Here is a 19362-nt window from a genome sequence, read left to right as displayed (position 1 = left end):
AACATTTTTTTAGGGCATTATACACACAGGGATGAACATGCATAATGCAAAAGTCATCTCTGGGCAAACGACATGCCTCCCAACATTGGAACTTGAGAAAGACATACTTTGCGGTGGAGAAGACATTAAAAAAAGATTCTGAAAATGATTGCTAAATATTGGGTGTGGCTTAAAAGGGCATGGTTTCATTACATGTGTGTATCTGAACGTAGTGAAACTTGGGCAGAAACTTAGCACTTTGACCCTATGCTGCCTGGAAAAGAAATAATTTAATATTTACCTATCGCATTCCCTACAGCACCCTACACCTCCATCCATTTGATATCACTAGCTGAGGATTCTTCTTCTAGCACACTTCTGGATATATAGGATGCTTTGTCCCCTACTGCGCTCTGTGGTTCCATCCACTAGTCTCCATGTCATGTAATGAGGTAAAGCAGGAGAAGGGACCACAACACACAGAAGGGAAACAGGAATACAAAAAGTCACCTCTTCGATTAAGTCCAATGTGAGCGAAACATGTCAGAGGGGCATGACTGATGGGCATGTCTACTTCACAACGGAACAGAATGCAGTGTGCGGTGATACTTGTATGCTACATTATACCCAGAAGTGTGCTTGATGCTGAAGGAGAAAGGCCTTTTTCACACATGAGCAGAGGGGAGGCCGTAAAAACTGTTGGCTAAGTACCACCTGTTAAACTTGTCCATGGGCTTGCTATGGGGGCACTCGGAAGAGGGGAGGAGCCATAAAGGCCAGCAGGGGAACCGATAAGAGGATCAGGACTGCTTTGTGCAAAACCACTGCACAGACCAGTTAAGTAGAACATGTTCATTATTAAGAAAAAAAAATGCCTTTACAATCACTGTAATCATGCAGCATGACTTTTCATGCTGCATGATTGTGGGTGTTATATTAGAATTGGTACAATAAAGAAGTTGGCTCTTATCAGAGTGCAGTCATGCATTTCAGTTTAAATGTTACAGAGGCTATACCACAACTGAGAGCCAAACACTCGGCTTGCAGTCGCAGCACTGTCCCACAGTGTAAAATGGCAAAGCTCACATCACTCATACATCATGTGTTGTGGTATGCTAAAACAGGGTAATGTACGTTTCTTTGATTCATTGTTGTGCATTGACAGAGGCTGCCTTAAAACAATGCATGTGAATATATGATTTAGCATACCACAATGGATCACTATAGTATGAATTCAGCCTCGCTCTGTGTCCTTTGGTCACTTAGCCTCTAGGTGTACGTTAATCCCGTTATAGCCTACACTGAGGGATATGTATACAAGGTAGCATACAAACTATCTTCATCATTTTCAAATATCAACACACTTTATTATAAAAAAATATATATTAAAATAAAATATATATATACACATACACACACCAAAAAAGCCTAGATTCCTTGTAAAAGTGTTTTCCAATTTTATACAAATTATCATAGTCAAGACCCATCAATGAAGTAAAATGGAAGCAGACAGAAAGTTCACAAAATAGGGACAATCTTATTTCAAATATTTGAAGAAAGTCTCTTAAAATTTTAGCATTCGTAAAATAAATTGACAATCTCCCACATCAAGACCACCAAAAACTGACAGAAAAGCTGATATCTAGAGCTCGGACATAATGCCACCATTTCACTGGGATGAATAAGATTTGTCCAGGACTCAGGATGCATTCTTGATAGATAGCTTGTTTAAACATAGGGAACTTCTCCAGGTCTGGATTTTCTATATCAACCTTTTAAAAGGAAAAAAAGCAACAGTCGGGCACTCATAAAATTTCAATATCACATCAGTCTGTTAGGCTAGGTTGACACCTATGCATGTTGAGGTTGATGCTTTTTTGTGCTGCATTTTGCAGCGCAGTTTGAGTTTTTTCACATACGTTTTGGGTGCATTTTGTGTTTTTGAACTGTGTTAATGCTGCTAGGGAGAGATGCCTGTTATTATGCAGGAAATGCATTAAAAACACACGTACATGCATTTTGCAGGCATTTTTGATATGGTTCTATTTAAGTCTATTGAACCTAAAACGCAATCTGTTGTGGGTAAAAATTTCCTGACCCTTTCCAAGAACCGCACTGGCACAAAATGCACAGATGTCAACCAAAGCCATAGGAAATCTGCAAAACCAAGAAATGCACTGAAAACCGCATAAGTGTGAACCTAGCCTTAAAGAGAAGACAGAGGACTCACCTGGCTGGTGTTGTGAAGGAGGTTACTATCAAATGGGTATAAGTGTTCAGTCTCACTCACTGAGTACAAGCGGATAAACTTTCTTCCTACAATCTAAAAACAAAGCGAGATTTAGGTCTAATACATCATCATATAAAAAGCAGATGGAAAGTGAGCCTTTCTGAAGCATAAGTAAATCTTCATTCAAAAATGTTGGTCTGAAAAGTGTATTGCTCCAAATAGCAGAATACACACATATAATAAAAAATATGTCAGTGTCATGCTGTACCATCCTAAATTAATAGAGGATACATTGGTTATGTATGTTCATATTTCAGGACTTAATTTAACCACTTGCCCTCTGGAATATTTTACCCCCTTCCTGACCAGGCCATTTTTTGCTATAGCGCACTGCGTTACTTTAACTGACAATTGCCTGGTCATGTAACACTGTACCAGTATGAAATTTATATCTTTTTTTTCCACACAAAGAGCTTTCTTTTGGTGGTACTTTTTATTTTTTGCACTATAAAAGAAAATAGACCGACAACATAAAGAAAAACCATACACAAGCGCTCAAGTCAGTAAGCCTCCCAGGACCACAGTAACAGACGCTTGTTGGGGTGCAGCCCTCTAAAGATCAGAGAATCATGATGGTATTGGAAGAAAGCAAAAGAGGTGCACTCTCCTTGCGCATTACCATGATTAAAAGGAATTTATTTAAAATGACAAAAGTGTATACTCACAAACCAAGACTCATAATACAAACTGTAAACCAGTGTGACAGTCCGAAAAAAACAATAATCTGACATCAGGGTGTGCTAACGCATTTCTGGAGACGTACTCCCTTCTTCAGAGTTAAAGCAACCATACAAAGAGCAAACATATAGAAGAATAGGATTAAATGGGAGGCCAATTGAACAAATGATGCGAGGGGCCAAAAAGGCTCTTCCCCCTCAGGGTGATCAAGTCAACCAATCGGGAGGGGAGGAAAAAAGAAAGACGATATGACAGAACGTCCAATACGTGACAACTGCCATAAGCGGAATAGAAAAAAAAAAAGGAATTGATAATAATATCCTATTGATAGGTGTAAGTGTTCATGATTTAAATACTGATAGTACTGGTACGACAATATAAAATATGACAATAAAATTTGAAATGTCAAATTTTAAAAAAGGTAAAAACATAACAATGGCTGTATAACTTACTCATAGATGAGCCGATATTCATGAATGAAAAGTAGTGTAAAACAGTGAAGATGGCGTCCTCCATGTATGTGGAGATACCGGCATATCCAGCTGTGAATGAAAATGTGTGCGCAAACACTTACACCTATCAATATGATATTATTATTACTATAATTTCCTTTTTTTTTTCCGCTTATGGCACTAGTGAAACTAATACAGTAATCAGTGCTAATAATATACTCTGTAGTAATGACACTGGTTGGGAAGGGGTTAACATCTAGAGTTAAGTGTAACATCAAAGGGTTAAGTGTATGCCTAACAGTGTTTTTGTGTGTGTACTTTTACTAGGGGATGAGCTGGTTTTTATTTCCTGCTTTGCAGGGAAGCAAAAATCGGCACATCCCCACTGACAGGGCAGAGCTCTGTATTGTTTACATACACAGAGATATATCCTGTCAGCCTCCTCACGGATCACCGAGCCCCAGCTGTCAATCATTGGCCGGGACCCACTGATCGGCTTGTGCTGTGTCTAAGACTAGATTTTCTTTAGACGTGTTACAGATTCCTATTTCACAGGGGGGCATGGCACTACTGAACCTTAGAATGTACTATTATGCTGCCCAGTTGGTATATATTCATTGGTGGCTATTTCCACAACCTGCAGCTGTGGCTTCCTCTTAGGAGACCCTTTCTAATCTTATATTTAAACATGTTCTCCCTACTGCTGAGGGCATCGCCACATTAAAAAATGTCTCTGCAGATATATAAACAGTGTCTCTCTTTGCCGTACGACAGCTCTCATTTACGCTCTCATAACCAGCCCCTTTAGTACAACCCAGATTACCCCATCTTTTACACATTACAAGATGGTCTGTTGTGGGCAAAGTGTGGCCTTATTTATCTACATCAATGAGATCACACGGGTACGTTTAAAACCTATCTGACCCTACGCCAGGAATTGGGGATCCCCACTCACTAGCATTTTAGATATTTACAATTGAGCCGTGCTGCAGAGACACAGTTCGGGCTCCGAGAGGTGCAACTTTCAAATTCTACACTTGAAAAGACTCTACTCCGCTCGATTCATACACGTCTTACCTCTCATATTCTATTCTTCCAATGAGTAAACCTTCCCCTCATTTATCTAAACTTTAAAAAACGCTGGCTAGTAGATATTGCTGACATGTCTGACAAGAAACTGGCAGGAACGGTTTCATTCATACCCTTCCACAGTAATCTCTGCCTGGGATAAGCTTGTTCAATGACACTATTTACACAGGCTATATTATACCCTACAACCTTTATTGTATATGCAAAGGAGGGACTCACCTCTGTCATAAATGTGCTAAAGAAAATAGTGACTTTCTGAATATAGTGTGGTATTGTGACCTTTTTGGTCGAGTATTACAGTCTTTACAGCTGATACCTTTGATTTCCCAAATATTTGTAACCCTAAATGGTGCTTATTGAGTGTGTTTGAGGACCTAGACATCTCTATCACATCCAAACAGTTCTTGAGGCACTTGTTATATTATGCTAGGAAATTAATAGCTCTCCGCTGGCTTTCCTCTCTGCCTCTGCATATAGGCTTGTGGAAAAAAATTAACCAAACCTTGTCTCTGTACAAGCGGACATATGAGGCTAGAGGGCGTCCGGGAAGTTTTATAAAATTTGGGGACCCTGGCTAGATACACAGGACACTGCAGACTCTCCTTTTCTTCATAGCAGAGTCTACACCATAGTTCCCTTATTTGTGTATTGTCATGATGGCTATAGTTAATACTTCGCCAACACACGGTTTAATAAGCACAGGTGGGACTTGGTTGACAGGTTTTTTTGGCACAGGCCTTCCAGCTTATTGCTTAGAACATGGGTGAGCACAGTAATGACCCTTTTTCTCTGGGGGTCGAGCAAGAAGAAGATGGCAGTGCTGGGGACCAGGGAGAGTTGTGACACCACAGCACAGCAGGGCTTCGTTTTCGATAAGTCTGTTATAATGTACTAGTATGCAGTACACACTAGTACATTACGGCTTAAACTTGCCAGTGGACTCATTTGTTTTCTTTAACCACCTTCCACCCACCCTATAGTACAATGACAGGCGCAAGGTGGTTCTCTCGTTCTGATAGGACGTTATATGACGTCCTACCATTCTCACTGCGCATGCGCTGCGATCGCCGGTGCGCTGTGTCCCTCGGACACAGCGGATCACGGAAAGAGCTGAAGATGTCGGCTCAGTCATGTGATCAGCTGTGTCCAATCACAGCTGATCATATGTAAACACGGAAATGCCGGTTATCGGCATTTCTCTCCTCTCGAGCTGTCACGCTGACAGCTCGAGAGGAGAGGAGAGCTGGTAATCGTCTTTCCGCGGAGGGGACATGTACACTGATCATCAGGGCACTAATGATCAGTGTGCCCCGATGATCAGTGTGGCCCCAGAAGTGCCACCTGTCAGTGCTCATCAGTGCCACGTGCCCATCAGTGCCACTGCCCATCAGTGCAAATCAATGCCACATATCAGTGCCCATCTGAGCTGCCTTTCAATGTCACCCATCAGTGCCACCTATCAATGCCAATCAGTGCCACCTATCAGTGCCAGTCAGTGTCGCCTGTCAGTGCCAGTCAGTGCCACCTATCAGTGCCACCTATCAGTGCCATATATCAGTGTCATGTATCAGTGCTGCCTTTCAGTGCCCATCAGTGCAACCTACCAGTGCCTCCTCATTAGTGCCCATCGGTGCAACCTATCAGTGTCCATAAGTGCAGCCTATCAGTGCCCATCACTGCAGCCTCATTAGCGCACATCAGTGAAGGAGAAAAATCACTTATTTACAAAATTGTATAACAAAAACTAAGAAAAAATGTTTTTTTTTCAAAATTTTCAGTGGCTTTTGGTTTGTTTAAGAAAAAATAAAAATCCCAGAGGTGATTAAATACCACCAAAAGAAAGCTCTATCTGTCTCAAAAAAATTATAAAAATTTCATATGGGTACAGTGTTGCATGACCGCGCAATTGTCATTCAAAGTGTGACAGCTCTGAAAGCTGGAAATTGGCCTGGGCAGGAAGGGGGTACAAGTGCACTGTAGGCTAGTGGTTAAAAGGAAGAGTTTACTACCACTTTAAGCTGACCATACTCAAGTTTCAAATGATTCAACAGGTTCAAGCTGTTGATGGCCCTGTTGACACTGACCTGAGCTAGGAAATTCTGCTGAGGGTCTTGGTGAAGAGGGGAAACTGTTCCAGCAGGTCCAAACCAAGCATTAATAGTAATGTCATCTTCATCTCCTTCACCGAGGCAACAATATTCAGGAACTCCAATATCCTCCTTCAGTTCATGTATCTTCCCACAAGAGAAACACAAGAGACAAGGGTAAATGATTGCTGTAACCACATAAATACCAACACCTTGCACACTACACTGTATTTATTTTTCTATTTCTATTCCAGAATCGAAACCACATATTTTTACATGCGTGCATTTTACAAATGTGTGCTACATGGAAAGTGATACAGATTTGCTGGTCAGGGCCAATGTTCAGTGACAACTTTCTCTTCCTGATGGACAGATGAAAAGACCCGGTGTCACAAGTTAGCCTACAGCCTCTTGTTTGTTTATTCTTACCTCCTTGCTGCTCCTGATTCCTTCACATGTGTTTGTCTGTGCTCACCTGTGGGCGTCGTCTGCTATCCTCTGGGTTTTATTTCCTTCCCTTCCATCACTTCCTGGCCTGCCTCCTAGTTTGCTTGTCTATACAAGACATATTAAGTCTAGCCCACTTTGCCTGAGCAACATGTTAGTTGTTGGAGCTCCCTTGTGTTTCTACTGTGAATCCTATTTTGTCTATCTGTGTACTGACCCGGCTTCGTTCCTGTCCTTGCTTGTTTTCCTCCTGTCCTGACCTCGGCTTGCCTACTGGATTCCCTGTGTCTTCTCCCGTTGTACCCTGCTCCCGCTAGCAGTCTCCTCTACCTCAGCTGGGTGTAGCTGGGGGCCACGACCTGGTCCCAACTTGCTGCAAGTCCATCCCCACCATCAGGGGCCCTGGTGAACAAGCAGGCTGGGGCTTAGACTCCGCGCCCTGGGGAACCCCAAGTTGTGGATCAAGAGAGCTCACTACGACAGGTGCTGACACCAGGTCACAAATGACTACAACCTCTGGTCTGACAGCAGCCTCTCAACACAGACTCGGGATATGTAACCTGATAGCGATGGGCTTTTGTTCAGGAGCACATTTATGCAGGGACAGGATTGATAGAAAAGCTGGGTATACACTAGTACAATTTCATATTGCACTGTATGTGAACAAAAAAATCCCTGTTTTTATGCAATATTTGCTAGAAAGCGTAATTTAGTGCTAACATGTAGTTACACCCCCTTTAGCACCTGATGGGTTAGATCTATGCATAGGCTATTTGGATTTGAGCACAGGTATAGCTTGTTTCTATTGCAGTGTAGGCCACCGTCCAGACGTGAACATGAAGCTCTCCTAGAGCTTGTGTCTATTTGCCCCATACTGGTACTATGTCCACTGAAGCATTTGCATTTTGCAGAGTAGAGTAGGGACTGGCTAGAGAGGGATTACTTTTATGTAGTTGGCCATCATAAGCATATACTGCAATATACAGCGTGTGAACTGAAAATCCCTGTTTTTGTGCAGAGTTTGCTAGAATGGATGTATGAGTATAGCAGTGTGCAGAGGGTCCAGTCGGATTTCTAGTAGAAAATAGTTCACAATTTTAGGTTTCAATAACATTCATTTGACTTTCTACTTGTTAGTGGAGTCAAATTGAGGTTTATTTTTGACCACAGTGTCCAGAAAATTTGAAGGAGCAGGATAGCAAATTTTCCTTGAATTAACTGATTTCTAAAAGTGTATATGGTTTTCATTTGGAAAAGTCCATTCAATTCGTATTCAAATGTTTAAAACAAACAAAATTTTGAAATATTTTTGAGTGACATGCATCAAGTTGTCGATTGTACTGATAATTTTCGTACTAATTTTCCTATGAGTTTTTCATTGGAAATTCTACTAATGTATACCCAGCTTTAGTGAGATGTACTTGCAGAGGACTTATTGGCATCTATCACACCAACAAATGACAATCACAGACTTCTCTATGGAATAAATGGTATTTTTTACATGTATGTGGAGAAGTAATTGGCCAGCCAAGAGAGTTTCGAGGCAGCTGTGCATACCCTGAGGGCCACACAGTTTGGATGTGGCAGGAGCATAAAAAGATGTGCATAAAGCCCATTGACATAGTACAGTGATTGCTGTTTTTCTGAATTAGAAGAACACCTGTCACCACTACAGCACAAAGAAAACAATTGTTTTCTAGTTGCTCCATTAACACTGCAAAGCCTGGAGGTGTGGTGCAGTGAACTGAATCGCACATCACACCACCCTCTAACCACAGCTAACTACAAATAAAACTCACAATTGCCAAAACCACTGGTTTAGTGCGTGGGCAGTGTAAACAGGCCCTAAGACTTTGATGGGTGCTGGGGACATGAAAGGGGATATATGAAAGGACAGTTATCCTTTAAATCCCTGTAACATAGCAGATGAGCATCCTTTAGTAATGTTCTGCAGTGGAATGTAAGAGGTTAAAGGATAAGTTCACATTTGTAAAATAAAAAAAATTTATAAATGCAAATCTTTTTTGCAGGTAAAAAAAAAAGCGCATTTATTTCATTTTTGTTTTTTAATAGGAGCCTGCAAAGCATTGCACCTGCACAGGCAGGCAGTTACATGACAGGAAGAATCAACAACTTAGAGCACTCACCAGTGCCCTGGTAGTTTGCTGAAAACTACAAGCCGACGGCCACAAAGGCTGTTGGTACTTGTAGCTTATTCATTCACAGAACTCTGTGAACAAAAGACGCGGCCAGGCGAGTGCGGGGAGAAGATCCTCAGCTTATGTCACAACGGGGGATCGGGGAGAAGGTGGGGGGGGGGAGGAGCGTGGTGCAGGGGCTGCTGCCTTAAATACAGGTGTAACATGTAACATATTACAAAAGGTGAACTTATCCTTTAATCTGACCACCTTAATATTGTAATAGATGTGCAATTATATAAAGCAGAAGAAAACAAAGTGCTATTTAGTAGGTTTATAACGTGTGTGGTGATTAGAAAAATATATGTATATTCTATTGTGGCTATTATATTTAAAGCATTGGAAAGTCCAAGAGTTAACTACTTAAAGTGGTTGTAAAGGCTGAAGGTTTTTTATCATCATGCATTCTATGAATGAAGGTAAAAAACCTGTGTGTAGCAGTACCCCCAGCCCCCCAATACTTTCCTGAGCCTCATCGCGATCCAGCTATGTTAATGACAGGCTTGACTGTCCCGGATCTCTGCTTCCTAATTGGCTGAGACAACAAGTGGGAGCCATTGGCCAGTCAGCCAATGAGGAGAGGGTGCAGGGCCAAGCCACAGCTCCGCGTGTGAATGGACACACGGAGCAGCGGGTGCCCCCATAGCAAGCTGCTTGCTGTGGGGGCACCCAGCAGACAGGAGGTGCCAGGAGAGCCTGCAGGGGACCCGAGAAGAGGAGGATCCAGGCTGCTCGGTGCAAAACCACTGCACACAGTAGGTAAGTATAGACATGTTCGTTATTTAAAAAAAAAAACCTTTAGAAATCGCTTTAAGGAGAAATCTATTGTTCAGGAAAAGTATGGTTTTCTAAACACATGAGACTTATTTGTTATATGAAGCTCACAACAAAGAATTAGTACCACTCAACAGAAATGCACGAAGGCTACCACTGCTGACCTTTACGAAAATGCTAGTTGTATGGCTGTCATACTTATGCTTTGGTTTTATACATTCAGGCTGATTTACTAAAGGATCTGGGAATGTTAACACAAATTGTGTGAGGATTCACTTTAATTATCCAGTCACGTGCGGATGAAATAAGTAAACGGATTTTCTTTTGACACGATTGGATGACAGAAGTGAATCTTCACATGGTTTATTGAGTGAACCTTCTTAACCACTTCCAGCCCAGGGCAATTCTGACATTTCTCATATACATATAAAATATGCATTTTGTTTGTCAAAAAACTACTTAGAAACCCAAACATTTTTGAAAGCAAAGGCCCCGGAGAACAAAATGGTGGCTGTTGCAATTTTTTATGTCAAAGGATTCAGTGGTTTAATTTAATGAAAATTTTCAGGAAAAAAATACACTTTAATAAAATTTAAGTGCACACAAACTCAACAGAACAGCCACTTTTTTGGTAAAATATAATGTTAGGTATCTATTTAACATATAATCTTAAACAAATATCTAACATGTTGCATTTTAAAAAATTGCACACGCACAGGTCTAGGATTCTATGGTTTGTAAATATGGTATCTCTTCTTACTCCAGCCCCATGGCTCCAATATTTGGAAATCCAGACTTCCCACCTGTAATGACTTGCAGTTGCTTTTTGAGATGGCATGCCTCATCCCCGTTCTGTCAAGCAATAAGCTCTGAAGGAATAAAACCCTTACATGCCCTCATAAGCCCTGCCCTTCCGCACCATGGCAGATGGCACAGCTACTTCCAGCTTAGACACTTCTATACCCAACAGGACAGAAGCAGCCTCCTAACGCCATTCAAAGATATTTGTCTTCCTGCCTCAGATTGCTTTCATGCCATTTAGAAACTTTGCTTTTGAGCATTTTCCCCAGAATGTCACAACATTTTCGCCCAGGACTATCACAACATTCCAGATCAAAAACATCTTGTGATAACATGGGTAGTGACAGGCACAATATATGAGGAGATCTGGGGTCTAATAGACCTTTGGCCTCCAAAGCAGCCAATGAAACCGAGATCAATTTGATTGGCTGCTTCACCAGCCAGTAACAGCTAGTAAACAAACCGAAACCGGAAGTGACTAAATCCTCGTTGCCTTCTGTTTCTTACATCACAGAAAAGATCGGAGAACAGAAGTGCCTTCTACTCTAAGTGCTTCTGATGCGACAGGTCGGGACCCCCTTCCACCGCCTGGGTGGCTCTTTAGCCTTTTGAATCACTTTTACATAAAAAAGAATCACTGCCTTAAAATTTTTATATACACTGAAACCCAATGGTGTACCGGTAGGACCTATTGCAGGAAATGGTTAAATCATTGAGGCTCTGTTCACATCTAAACGTTGCAGTAACATGCATTAGCATGTATGTGCTGCGCATTGGTATACAAAAAAAAAATACATCCCCTATTTTGGTGTGCAAGGCAGCCCATTCAAGTGTTACCACAGCACAAAGATGTGAATCTAGCCTTGGGAAATCAGCCTCTGTGAGTCACTGACCTGGAACAAGTATAGAGAGAAGTTCTGACACTTTTCTAACACTCATTTACAACATGCTAGTTCTGGGTCAGAGACTGAGACAGAAACTGTACTGATACCAGACACAGACAGGCAAGAAGCATTTTAAGGTGTAGACAAGTGATGGCCCCATTTGTCTCTCATGGCAACACCGCTTTAAAAAGGCTGAGTTGAGTTTAAGCCCTGTGACTCCTGCTGCTAAACCACAACTCTGTCATTTATCTTTTAAATGACAGAGCCTTCACCACCCATTGAAATTTTGGCATTTGAGTTTTGAACAGAAAGGATGGAGAAAGAGAAAGAGTGGTGCAGTAGTGGCAGAGCTTCATCATGACTGGGCAGAAGTTACGGCTGCACACACAGCTCTGGCCTGGGACACAATGCCATCCACAGGAATTGATTTAAGTATAGATTTAAAGACACAAATACTTGATGCCACTAAAAGCTGCCTTCAGTTTACAACTATTGTTATCCTAGATACATTTTAGCCAAGGTTAGATCACTTCAAAATTCCCGACTTTAGTTTACATTATTTTGTCTCTGCTCATTGAGTAATGCTTGTTAAAATATCTACCCCATTATATATTATTAACACAACATAATTCAGATTAAATGTGCCAGATCAGCAGACTGAATGCAGTAATCTCTCATTACCTGATCAAACAACTGATGTTGGGCCAGATATCCCGTGCGAGTTGGCTTTCAAAACAAAAAGAAAAGAATAAAATATCGTTACAGTATAAATCAAGATGGAAACAATAAATCACATAGCTAAGTTTATTTCTGGAATTGTCTGAAGTGGACCTGCCAAAACGATTGAAGAGCATCTCAAGATTACTAGTCAGGAGCTGATCTTCTAATATCCAGCAAACTATGTAGATATGTCAAAATCATAAAGTCCTTCCACTGCAACTTACTCTAACCTTAAAGTGATACTAAAGGTTTGTTTTTTTATTATTCAAAGAAATAAAGATGTTATACTTAATGCTCTGTGCAATGATAATGCACAGATGGGTCACTGATCTCTTCTTCTAGCAGTCCCCTGCCGATGCGGTCTGCTCCTCCTTCAATCGGGTGCCCCCTTAGCAAGCCGGGCGCTATGTAGGCGCTGTTCACTCGTGCCCCTAACCGGGCTGTGTGAGTCTATAGACGCAGACAGCATTGGTAAATCACACCCAACTCAGTCCTCACATGAGTTTGACTGACAGCAGCAAGAACCTATGGCTCCTACTGCCCTCAGTGTCTCATGTGAGACCAGGAAGTGAGGGGAGAGAAGCTGCAGTGACAGGAGTCAGGTAAGTGTTTAGGGATGGGGTAGTTAGGATAGGTAGGGAGTTTTTTTTACCTTAATGAAGAGAATGAATTAAGGTTAAAAAAAAAAAAACCCTTTTAACTTTAGAATCACTTTAATACAACATATTGCACCAAGACTCAGAGATGTCCTCAGTTTCTTTCCTGGCAAAAAGAAAATCCCTAGCTACAGGATTCTATGTAATTTCCTTTCTCTATTAGGTAAACCCCCCGTTTTTCATGCAACACACTTGACGGTGTCAAAGTGGAATTCCAGCCAGAGCTGTTTTTGTAGTACAAGGTGGAATTGGGGAAGGTTTAAAACCCCCTTGGGGTTTTTTTTTTTTTTGCTCTATCACGCAACGACATCTGAGAGGAAATCTCCCTAAGGTGAGGGCAAAATTTATGAAATTTATTTACATTCAGAGATTATATGCAATAAGGGCATCTTAAACACTTGGGGCCCATAGTGCACAACCTCCATGTCTGGATGGAGAAAAGAAGCCAATGGCAGACAAGCCGAAACACAAATGCAGTAAAAGCTGAAGTTTAGTTGGATTATATTTTTCCCCTCATGCTCCTCCCTGCACCCTCATCAACATGGTAATACAATTTTTACATAAAACTTTGTTGTTCCCATTACATATCCTATTTTAGACCCAGAGATGTCATCATTACATCTCTGTGCTTCTCTATGTAATACAGGGAGATCATGCCTTGTATGCAAGGCCAGAAGGGTGCTCTACAAACTTTCTGAAAGTATTACAGCACCCTGCCTCAGTGCTCCTCTCAAGTATCCTCAGCCCCGATGTAAGCAGTGGGCTGACAAATGGTAAGAATTAAGCAAACATCTAAATGCCTTCACAGACAGATGTTAGTATGGAGTAGCGGATGGCTGCATCCAGGCTGCCCTAGGTAGTACCCAGGTGTAATACTGAGCTATCATGACTGAAAGAGCTGATCCAAATCTAATGAGCAAAAGAGGCACCCCACGGACAGTAAGGCTTAGGAGGAGAGGGATAAATAATGTGGGGCCTTCTCCAGCCAAAAAAATGGGACAGGTTGTATCTAACTTGCTGCAGCTTGTAATGCACTATGCGAGAAGCTCCCAGTGTGCAGTGAAATCAAAGCAAGCAATTTCAGGACAGGAGAGAAGCCTGTACAACTATGCAAAACCGCAGGTAAGACTGGAGTTCAGCTTTAAGGCAAAGAATGATTTTCTGCAAGGGAAGTCCAGTTAAAGTACACCGGGACTACCACAAAGGTTCCGAAACTAAGAGCGCTGCTATATTTAATTCTTTGGAAAGTTCCTACAGGTGCAGAGTGTGAGCACTCCATAGGAAGGGTGGTGTGCAGAGTTAATGCTTGGGCCTGCCCAGCAAGATTTGACAAGCAGCTGTGTGGTGCCGACAAGCTATACAGCCGATATCTTCTTTCTGCATATGGGACAGGTGAGGCTGACAGAGGGGCTGGGGGTGTGCAGTACTACTACCACAAAGGTCCAGGTACATTTTAAAGGATGAAAACATTTTTTAACAGTTCAATTCTGCAAATAACTCTGTGACTGGTGGAAGCTGATAGGGGTAATCACCTGTTGGATTCATTTTAGGATGCATTCACATGACTGTAAAAATGTTACTTATGTTATTACACGTGTTTTCTAGAACAGTTCCTGTGTAATGATCAGTAAAATAGATGCGTTTCAATCTATAAAGACGTGTGCTGTTATGAGAATTTATTTTGTCCCTTTGTTTAGACCTAATCTATGCACTTACAAATGCGTTTACATGCATTTATACACATAAGTGTGTAAAGCACACGTTCTTAGATACAGATTTTTGGATTCTGTATTATGGGTCTGAAAGCAGCTCATGCTTACACACCAGTGTGAATGGCTCAATTGAAAACAATGCAACTGCATTCAGATCTGTAAATAAAAAACACTTGTATATGCGTATTTTTTTCCGACAAGTGAATTAATCATAAAACTTGAATAACCAATAGGGGAAAACTTCCTGGTAGAGTTCCTTGCCCTCCATCCCCATCACACTTCCCAAATAAGTCTCCTTTAAGAAGAAAACAAACACATAAGTGAGCGGAAAAAGGTTTTTTGCTGTTGAAAGGTCCCCACCCAGTCCCTAGGAGATAACAGATGACAAATCTACCAGCAAGCATCTGTGTAAAACAGAAATATTAGCTTGGGTCACATTAAGCCTTTGATTATCTCCATGAAGATGTTAAACTGTAGAAAGCAATGGTGCTTGAGTAGTATTACATACCTGATCCAGTATGTATCTATTAATAAACTCATTAACAGTCATCAGCTTTTGAGACCATTCTGCATCAGTGTATCTGGATCCCAGCTCCACGGGCACAGTACGGCATCCAGCCACTTGTTGTATGTATTGAATGCTGTTTTAAAACAAATGCATTGTTAGAAATCTACAATTAGGACTGGGGAATCACACACTATTTCATAGACAAATCCGGCTAAATAAATCTTTATTGGGAACAATGATATATATATACACACACACACACACACACACACACACACACACATATATATATATATATATACACACACACACACATACCACACACAGTATATATATATATATATTGCTTTCTAAAAAAAACATTTTGGGCGAAATTAACAAAAAGAAAAAAATAAATAAAATTGGGAGTTTAAAATAAAGAAAAACAGCTTTGGTTGAACCATGTCCTCAGTCTTCTGGTCTTATTTACAACCAGTGTCATTCAACCTGGAAGACTGAGGAAATTCTTTGAGTGCAGAGCATTATGAACTGGCCTTCTAAGGAGGTTATCACCACAGCACTGTGCATTGGCATATGTAGGCGCATAGAGCAGAAATGACATAATCACATCAACACCAGCTCTTCCAGCTCCCAGAATGGCAAACATTCAAATAATATAATTGGAAACGCTCAAATTAAAGCGTTAGAACTCCATGTTACAGAGGAGCTGATGCGAGGCAGTGTGACTTCCATATATATTTGCAAATGTGTGCAACTAAAACCCCAGATTTTGCCATAAATTGTTAGCGTTTTTTTTTTTGCAGGCTAGCTGGTAACTGTGCTGGGAAATCTTCTCTTTGTTTGTATTGCAAAATGCCCTTTTGTGTGTACCTTACTTCAAAGGCTAGTTATAAATTGGGGTGTTTGCCATTCTTCTACAGCTTCTCACTGGATTTGGCATGGGGACACATTGAACATCTTCAGCTGCCATTGTGTTCTTGCTGGGCATCTAATGTGTCCTTGCACCATTAAGGAGCAGTGTGCTCCCTTTGGGCCATAACCGTCACAGTAGTCATATGTTGATGCTGTACTGCACTGTTGATAGTATGTACAAAAAAAAAAAAATTGTAAAAAATGTTTAATTTCATATTTTTTTAAAAATTGTGACAAAAAAATTACAACTTCAAAAAACTTGCTATGCCTCTTACCAAATACCACAGACTGTCTACTTTCCAGGGTCGCCATTTGGGTGGTAATTGTACTGTCCTGCTGTTTTAGGGCCTCAATAAATGAGATAGGCCATCAGTACATCAGGATTGATCAAATCTATATAATCATAGTTTGTGGACACCATAACTTTCACACAAACCAATTAATATACACTTATTAAGGTGGTTTTTTTTTGTTTTTTTACCAAAGACATGTATCAGAATACTTTTTGGCCTAAATTTCTTTATAAATTATTTTTTTTTTTATTTTCTTATTGCATATGTTTTATGGCAGAAAGTAGGACATACTTTTTTTTTTTTTTTTTTAAATGTTCGGACTTTTTTGTTTATGTAATAACAAAAAACCCAGTGGTGATCAAATACCACCAAAACAAAGCTCTATTTGTGTTAAAAAAATTTATATAAATTTAATTTGGGTACAGAGATGTGCCTATGTGTGCAAGCCCATTAAAAGCATTACTGAAAGAAGTGGCAATTTTGGCACCTTTGTGGAAAAAGCCATAACATGTTTCTGATAGTGGGAGCTGTAGAGGTTTAGCCTGCCTACAGGCAGAATGAAGCATACAGAGGTCCTGAAAAGTGTAATGATGATGTTCAGTAACCAAAGAAGCTGCCTAAATGTAATAGCAAATATTGTTGTTATTATCCCGCCTATGCAGTTTAAAGGCGATATCCATAAAAAAAAACTGGCTGAAGAGAAATAGGCATATTTTTGGATGGTAAAACGGGTTGCACAAACAATGATTTCAAACAAGTATTTAGTTGTTTCAATGGAGTCCTGTACTGTGGAACTATATGAAAAGGGCAAGCATATGGCAAATACTTAATATTGCTTGTAGGCTCGCTCCTGCTAATCTTTTTCCTATTACTGGCTTACCATGTATTGTTCTGTACTGTGTCTGTGTGCCAGCGGCCATCTAAGTAGAAGAGCAAGGCTGTGCTTCTTCATACTGGAACTGATCCTTTGATGACTAGTGATCAGATTACTGGTGGAAGAAGCAAAAGATCACGGGAGGAACAAGGCAGAAGCAGGGAGATCCTTGAACTGCAGGTCCTTTATTTCCTCTCCAGCAAACCCTCAGGGAACAGTGAGCACAGCAGTTTTATTCCAAATCTCGTGAGACTAGAAGTCAGACAGCGGTGCCTATGATGATCTTATACTGCAATATACAGCTATTTGCGTACAAAATAGGAGTGCCTAGGCACAGTTGCTATCAGCAAATGCACTGCTGTTTTTCAAACAAAAGAAACATTTTTCAGGTTACTGCTGAGGCCCAATTTCTAGAGATTTCCTATAAAATAGCAACCTTCACTTTTTGGGGTCAAGTCTGCTATATACTTTAAAGTGGTTGTAAAGGCTGAAGATTTTTTAACCGGCATGCATTCTATGCACGCATGTAAAAAAAAACCTGTGTGAAGCAGCCCCCTCAATAATTAACTGAGCCTCATCGCGATCCATTTATTTGAATGACAGCCTCGGCTGCCCGGGTCTCTGCCTCCTCATTGGCTGAGACAGCAAGCAGGAGCCATTGGAGAGAGGGGGCAGGGCCAAACCACGGCTCCGTGTGAGAATGGACACACGAAGAAAAGGGTGCCCCCATAGCAAGCTGCTTGCTGTGAGGGCACCTGACAGACAGGAGGAGCCAGGAGAGCCTGCGGGGCACCCAAGAAGAGCAAGATGCAGGCTGCTTAGTGCAAAACCACTGTACACAGTAGGTAAGTATAGACATGTTTGTTATTTTACAAAAAAAATTAAAAATTAACCTTTAGAATCGCTTTAAGACCTTTATTTTATTTATATTAAACTAAAGTAAGCAAATACTAAGGAACTTACCTCCACTTTTTCATGCATGGCCAGTGATCAATGACCCCTTCTAAGATTACAGGTTTCTCTGTGATAAGGAAGTTCTTTCTAAAATGCTCAAGGGAGGGGCAGTTGAGAATTGGAACAGTGGTGCCTACATTCAAGATGGGGGTGAGTGGGCGAGGAATTTTCTGTAAAGAATAATATTTATATGTTACCAAAACTTCTGTTTAAATCTCATGTAAAATGTACACATGGAATTGTGTTAAACACACATACGGTATATATTTTTTGTAATTAGAAATAAAAGATTTGAACCACTACAGTGAAACAAGAAACTTTGAATAGAATCAAAATAAAAAATGGAGATGATGCATATACTGTACCTCTGGGATTTTGCCATTTTCTGGTTCAGTTTCCCATTTCTCCCCTTCATTATCTATTGGTCTCTTCTGCCTCCTAGGCAGGGGACCTAGGTGACAGCCAAAACCAAATAAAATCAACTTTACTGTAGACATTTGGAGCTTGTTACAAAATACTGGACAGCACGGAGCAAACATAACAAGCAGGGATGAGCTCAGAGTCCCCACACCATTATAGGTTCCCTTTTAGGCCAAGTTTACACTTGATTGGTGTGGGTGATTGGGAGTGTGGGATGGCATGTAATTCACACCTGTTCCTGTACCCGCAGTCAAACCACTCTGCTCTTTTGCAGAAGAGCAGGGCTTCCATTCATTTTTAATAGCACCCCCCCATGCACCTGAAAACGAAGCATGTTTTCGGTTGCAGAAAATTGCATAGTACACAAGCATTGGTGTGAACCTAGCCTAAATCTGCTGCAATGCAATATAGTCAAATCTTCACTTTCTTGAAACTTGTTAGGAGGGATGAGCTCAGGAGTGTTCATATACATGCCCCTTGTATACATGTGGCTGCAGAGGGGAGAATGCCTCCACAGCCTACAACTGGCTGTCTGCTTTGAGTTGCAGTATTTTTAAAAGGAATCTTTGGTGGTTTGGGGGATCTGATAAGCCATGATATTATAACCACCCAGCATAACACATCGAGGCATGGA

At 40.9% G+C, this 19362-nt stretch overlaps 1 protein-coding gene across 7 annotated transcripts in view; it reads right to left on the bottom strand.

Annotated features, from left to right (window-relative positions):
* KDM8 (lysine demethylase 8 (putative)) overlaps positions 1-19362 on the bottom strand; it is an 87040-nt gene that overhangs the window by 53593 nt on the left and 14085 nt on the right. For 4 of the 7 annotated variants that reach the window (XR_016313480.1, XR_016313479.1, XR_016313482.1 and 1 more), the window contains exons 3-8: positions 18674-18759; positions 18318-18478; positions 15276-15408; positions 12361-12405; positions 6573-6722; positions 2210-2302 (exon numbers count right to left, since the gene is read on the bottom strand). Coding sequence is in view for 3 of the 7 variants with exons in the window: in XM_089682442.1 (XP_089538568.1) it covers positions 1587-1751; positions 2210-2302; positions 6573-6722; positions 12361-12405; positions 15276-15408; positions 18318-18478; positions 18674-18759 (833 nt within the window). In the remaining 4 variants the exon portion in view is untranslated. Of the gene's footprint in view, positions 1-1321; positions 1752-2209; positions 2303-6572; positions 6723-12360; positions 12406-15275; positions 15409-18317; positions 18479-18673; positions 18760-19362 lie in introns of those variants that run through there. The other 3 variants (XM_089682442.1, XM_089682452.1, XM_089682460.1) reach the window with 1 other exon arrangement.

This window comes from Staurois parvus, unplaced genomic scaffold, assembly GCF_062004578.1.
Source record: "Staurois parvus isolate SC_StPar_1 unplaced genomic scaffold, SC_StPar_1.0 ptg000018l, whole genome shotgun sequence".
NCBI classification, from domain to species: domain Eukaryota; kingdom Metazoa; phylum Chordata; class Amphibia; order Anura; family Ranidae; genus Staurois; species Staurois parvus.
This window is presented reverse-complemented; position numbering and strand designations above follow the sequence as displayed.